Consider the following 6576-nt stretch of genomic DNA (forward strand, 5'->3'; position numbering starts at 1 on the left):
TTAGGTAAAAAACAAAAAGTATTATTGGACCAAAGTTATACACACACTTTATTAGCGTAATCAAGATATAATGATTAAGATTTTATCTTTGTTGTAAGAAAGCAAAAACAATGAACCAAGAAACAAATCATGGGAGTTGGAAGAGATCTTTAATAGTGTAAGGCCCTATATTGTAAGAGTTGTTGGTATAGCCCCACATTCGATCTGCTAATATTTTGTAAGCACTTTCTGTAAGATGATAAGAGTCCCAAAACAAATATTCATTGGGTTTGTCACATAATTCAAAATGCTTCTCCCCTCTTTTTCCTCCGCAGCTATACACTCCTCTCAATGGTCCACTTCCACAACATGCTATTATTCCCTCCTTCAACCCTACATCAAAATAATAATCACAATTTTCAATTATTAATGTGCTAAATCACAAATATAATGACTGATAACTCTGCTCAATAGAAAATAAAAAATAAAAATACTAGCTAAGAATCAAAAGTGGCAAAAATCAACTTAATCATATCCGACATGATAGACTCACCATATTTCAAGGGATGATTTATCATCTGAGTGAGATCAGTGTTGAAATCGTATAGAGCAAATTTAAAGTCCTTCAATCGTTTCTCCAGTTGTAAGAGAACCACAGATAGAACTCGATTGTGTAAATTTGCAAGGTCTGAAAGTTCTTGTAAGCATTTACCATTTCCCTTTGATTGGATTATTTTAGTGCCTGGAAGACAACCCAAGGGTGGCAAGGTCATGAACACAAATTTTCTAGCCCCTCTCTTGTATATTTCCTACAAACATCAATATAAATTATAACTATGCATGTCGTTTGTTCATCAAAACATTCTGAACTGTATCTACACACCATTATTAAGAAAAAGAAAACAAAAGAAGAAAAACAACAAACACTATAGTAGTATGAATTTTTTAAGGTGGACGCTAAGAGCAAAATACATTCTACTAACATTTGATGTATTGACACAATGTTATATTTTAGAGTTCTCAAATTAATTAGATTGGATTAATGAATCAAATTTCTTTCTATATTTCATGGTCTAGTCTAACTTGTTGGCTAATTTAGTCAGGCTTAATTTTTATTTATTTTTAATCTTAAAAAGTAAGATTGGGCTAAATAAGTATTATAGGTTTCAGGTTTGAAAATTATTAACCAGGCTTAGCTCAATTGTCTGTCAGACTCGACCAAGTGACTCGATTATTATTTCTTACTATTTTTGAAGTTAGAACTGTTAAGCCATTAAGTTAACCTATCGAATCGAACCATTTTTAACATTTCCTATATGTAACCATTCACTTTTTGTAGACCTACAATGGTATAAAACCATTTAGTAATATTCAAGAATTTCAACAAATTTTATCCCATAATTATAATTCTAAAACTTAAAAATGTGTCTTATAATTGTCTATCAAATCTTACGAATTGTTAATAATCGTTTTTTTTATTTAAGTTTAATATAACAACTCTCACATCAATTGCTAATAAAACTGCATAAGTAAGAGCATGTTCTTTAGTTTAAGAATTTCATAAATTTTCGTCAGAGATGATCTAATATAATAGTAAATAACATATTTGTATATTGAAAAATGCATTACAAAATTGCTACTTAGACTTGAACTTCCATCTAAACCTGCACCTAAAAAAAATTGTTTGCCTGATATTGTAGAGTAGCTAGGCAGCAAAAAAATATTTCTTTTCACGTGAATATGATTATTGAGTGTTACACTTTTCGCCCAATAATACATAATCCTTTTTATTTTTCTGTACTTTTCTGTCTCGTGTTTAAATCGCTGGGGAACACCGACAGGTTAAATTGTAGGGAAGTTGGTTATGTTATGGATAAGGAAAGAGACACGGATTTTATTAATTGAGGAAAACTCGAACTCGAACCCGAACCCAAACCCGTACCTAATAAACACAAGTTTTTCTCATCCAAATCAGGACAGATTCAAGCAGGTACCCACAGAACGGGTTAGATTACCATGAGTAAAGCACTTAAAGCTCTCAAAAAATTTATACTTTTAAAACATGTTTTCAGTTAATAAAATATTTTTAGAAAATAGTAAAAGTATTTAATTAATAAAATATTATTAGTATTTAAATAGTCTCACTTCTATTACCAAAGAAAAAAGTCTCACTTTTCTATAGAAAAAGTCTCATTTATACCTTCATTTTTCTATTAATTGTAACACAATATTCTCTTTTCTCTATTCCACTCCATCATCCCACAGTTATACCTTTTCTTTCTTTTCTTTCACTAGGTAAATATAATGTTTGTACCTTATTATTTAGGATTGAAAACAAAATGTTAAGCAAAATTAATTATGAAAATTTGATAAGTAAATTTTGTATCAATCAACAAATTTCATAAATAAATTTCATCTAAAATTATAGTAGTTTAATTATAGATTATTTTGTTGAAATGATTTCATGTTAAAATTTGATTTGGCCTTGTTTCAAGGGGAATACAACATCCATTTCATAGGAAGGAAACAACCTAAGAAAATAAATAAGAGATAACGGTCAGAACTTCAACTTGTATTCATCCTTGAAAACTAACAGACTTTGAAGTAACCATAAGCAAAATTAATTATATATTTACTATAAGTCTCCTTTATGGTCATATAATTATGACTACAATATTTTCATGGTTTTTCCAAAACTTTCAGAGATTACAGTCAACACTCAACAGCGGTACTTGTCACGCTGTCTATTACTTTGGCTAAATTGCATATAAAGTGTGTTTGATAAGATAAAAAGTTATTTTATTTATTTGACTAATTTAAAAGTTTGTTTAACCATAATAAAGTATTTTTTGATATAATAATTTATTTTACTATATCATGTAGCATATATTATGAAATACTATTTCATGTAATATATAGCATTTGAGTTTGTAAGTTCATAATTTTAGTTTTTAATTTTCAGCTTTCAACTATTAACTAGTTTATCAGTTAATTTTGTGAAACTTACTCATAGCACACTAACAAGTACCAGGGATTTTTAATTCAAATAAAATTTAAAATATGATTAAAAAATATTTTAAAATCACAAAATGTTATTAATTATGTATAATAATTCTATACATGCTTTATAAATTTAAACAGACATGTAAATAATGGAAAATTTGTACCTTGATAATGGAAGTGAAGTTTCCAACAACCATACCAACATATTCTGAATGAGAGTAAGAGTTAAGAACAAGAGAATCTGTCAAGAACGGGCTAAGGTAATCGTTGGTTCCGATGCTGAACATATAGACAGCCTTTGATAACAATAATTTTGCTTCAGAACTCCCTAACTTGTGCCTCAACCAAGCCGTTACTTTCTTGAAGTTTCTTGCTTGTGTTTTGAAGGGTATTACCTGAAAGTTTGGTAGATAAAGCGTCATGTTTAAGGGTACTAATCTTTTTAGTGTACAAAGACTACAATGAAAATCGAACCTAAATTCTCATATATGTATTTCAACTCTTCACTGTTAGACCAAATATCTAATGGTTCTCGACGTTACTGTTCTCCCCTTGCCTATTTCATTTCAATAAAATCTCAAGATAACAAAATAGAAGGAAAAAATAAAACGCACTCACTTTTAATAAAACATATTTATCTTAAAAAGAAATATAACTTTTTGACAAAATCACCACAGTTTATTTTAGGGAATCGTTATATATATATTTTATATAAAAGAAGATTCTGATCTTATATGAAATAATGACAGGACAGGGTTTGTGCTAATGTCATTTAGGATCATGACTCATGGGTCGGCAAACTTGTGTCTTCCAAAGTAAAAAAAGGTAAAAACGATCATGTTCTAGTAGTGGCTGTTTGAATTACTGTTTTAATTGCTTGATGTATGACATTTGACCAAGACATGCACTTGGAGAAGCTTGTATTGTGGACACAAAAAAATAGGTTCATCCAATCAACTAAAATAAAGCATTGGTTACTCAATTAAGATAATCATAGTGCTCTCCCAGGTCTGATCGCGATTTGCTAGCTATGCAACCTAGATGCTTGACATGTTAATTACCAATTAGTATATAGTATTACTGTATGAGCAACTTTTTCACCCTAGAGTCATACTTAATAGTTCCACCTACGAAAGCAAATAGAGAAAGTGTGAAACTAATGAAAGTTATGAAATGGACTTAGACTTACCGACCCTTCAAAAGTTTCAACAAGAGCACCTGCTCCACCAGATGCAAAATTCACTCCACCATAGTATTGGTTAATGCCAGGTTGTAGATATGGTGGAACCAATGGCAGGTTTGCGTATTCAGCTACAAAAGGCAGAGGTTGTCAAAATTAGACAGCTAAATGAGAAGATAAGGTTTGATATATACATATTTTGTCAAGTTTTGGTATACAATAAAGGTATCTTCCAACAGAGACAATTCTCTTAGTGTCAAGTATGACCACAGTGAACAACAAAACTCAATTTTCAAGTATTTAACACATTTGCATATTCAAAATTCAAACTTGATATTGCTGTTAAGCTGAAAGATTTTGTACTAATTGATTTACATTGGTATACATATATATGAAGTTAATTATGTTAATGCGGGACAAAATAATGTGTTGGTTCAACCAAATTGGATTCTACTAGTATCGACAAGACAAGAATCATAAGATCTCCGAATCTTACCTATGAAATCTGATATCAACCTTCCATCAGAGAATCTTCCTGTTGGGAAGTTGAAGTATGTTTCCCCATAGGGCCAGAAATTTGCTTGGTCAAGAGCTGTAGTATTGATGTAATTGTTATTGCCAGCATCTAAGAAAGAATCGCCAAAAATGAAGAGGGCAACATGCTTGCTGCTTCTGTGGTTGATTTTGGTTCCGTGATTACGAGACACAAAAGCTATGAGGAACACAAGGAAGAACATAGAGCTTGATAGATTTGCCAACGTGGACTTCATCTTCACAAAATCTTCTGCAATCTCAAATGTGTCATAGTTGACAAGTATATATAACTAATGACATTGTTGCAACACGCAAGGACAGTAGTATATAATAATATATGCGTGCTCATCGATTTTAATTTGGCATAGTCAACGCGGTTTGATTGGTATAACTATAACTTGATGATGTTATCAGAAACAGAGACATTGCCTTGAATAATGTGAGTTTTCCATTTGCACGGACACTCCAAAACTGATTCCTTGAAAGAACATTTGGGTTGTTTATAAATAATTTTCTGTGTCATATCACTGTGACAGATGTAGCCTATTTTATGGGTTACTTAAATTTTAGCAAAGTTGTTTGTAAAAGAATTTTGCTATTACTTAAATTTTAGCAAAATTGTTTTGTTAAAATTTAAGCAACCCATAAAGTGGGTCAGAACTGATATGGCAGTGATGTAGCATAGGAAATTGATTACAAGCACCTTCCATTAACTTATGTATTTGTCATTTGGCTGAAAACTAAAGTATGGGTAGGATTTGGAGTATGAAATTAGCCATGACCACGACATGTTATATTAATTAGAACAAATTGTTATGTTGAAGAACTAAATAAATCACACTTAAAATATCACTCGTTTTAATCACAAAATCTAAAATATTAATAAAATAAATAATTATTGAAAAAAAAGAATGATTTAATCCATCCATGGTGAATTGAATATGGGAATGGGAGTCGTTAGAATGATTAAAAATTGAAAATTAGATGGGGAATGTGAAAAAGAAAAGTGAAATGCGGGGTGAGCGATTTCTGCCGTAGCTTTTGTTTGATGCGATGAGAGCCCTATCTTCATCTTGTCACGTCATTGTCATACAATTTCTGACATCATCAACGTGGCGCCACCTTCTTGGACTCTAACTCTTCACGGATGCCAAATTATTTCTCAACAAACATTATTATGTTAAAACAACACTCTAATCACTTTATTATCTTCACATTAAACGTCATTCTCAGCATTAGTATTAATAAATATATATTTTTTAAGTGTGGACACTACTAGCAACAAACTTTCTACTACTACAAAACATTTTTTTTAGTATACTCAATTTTTATTAGTTAGAATTTATTAAAAGAACAAAATTTAAATATAATTTTTTGTATATAATTGATATTTTTAATTAAAATTAAATATATTTATATTTAATATAGATCTTATTAATATACATTTATGCATATTATTTAAGTAAATTTTAATTTTGGTCAATAAATAATATCAATCACATATAAAAAATTTTACATAAATTTTATTGTTATTAAATAAAATATGAGTCTCATCAAATTATATATTTTTTAATAAATTTTGACCAATAAAATATATATATATATATATATATATATATATATAAGTGTGTAAGAGAAAGTATTTTACTAGCATTTTTCTTATTCTTAAATATTTTTTTTACTATAAATTTATTTTTAAATTTTTTCACACTTTTTAAATAACTACTAAAAATCGGTCACATCTTTTGATCGTTATCCATTCACATATATTTAATTTCATTTATTTTTTAAACAAAATACGTACACAAAGTGTCATTTTTACATTATTAAATATAATAATTAAATTTCACATGGGAGCGGGCAGGTAGGTTTTGCATCCT

General features: G+C 29.4%; 1 protein-coding gene across 1 annotated transcript; it reads right to left on the minus strand.

Annotated features, from left to right (window-relative positions):
- Positions 1–5155, minus strand: GLIP5 (GDSL-motif lipase 5). Its single transcript, XM_020371966.3, has 5 exons — positions 4659–5155; positions 4172–4293; positions 3147–3377; positions 533–788; positions 1–372 (listed from the first exon to the last, which is right to left on the minus strand). The coding sequence occupies exons 1-5, from the start codon at positions 4930–4932 to the stop codon at positions 128–130; spliced, it is 1128 nt and encodes a 375-aa protein (XP_020227555.2). The 5' UTR covers positions 4933–5155; the 3' UTR covers positions 1–127.
- Positions 5156–6576: the final 1421 nt, after the last annotated feature.

The sequence above is a fragment of the Cajanus cajan genome, chromosome 5, assembly GCF_000230855.2.
Source record: "Cajanus cajan strain Asha chromosome 5, NIPB_CcT2T_4, whole genome shotgun sequence".
Taxonomy (NCBI): Eukaryota; Viridiplantae; Streptophyta; class Magnoliopsida; order Fabales; family Fabaceae; genus Cajanus; species Cajanus cajan.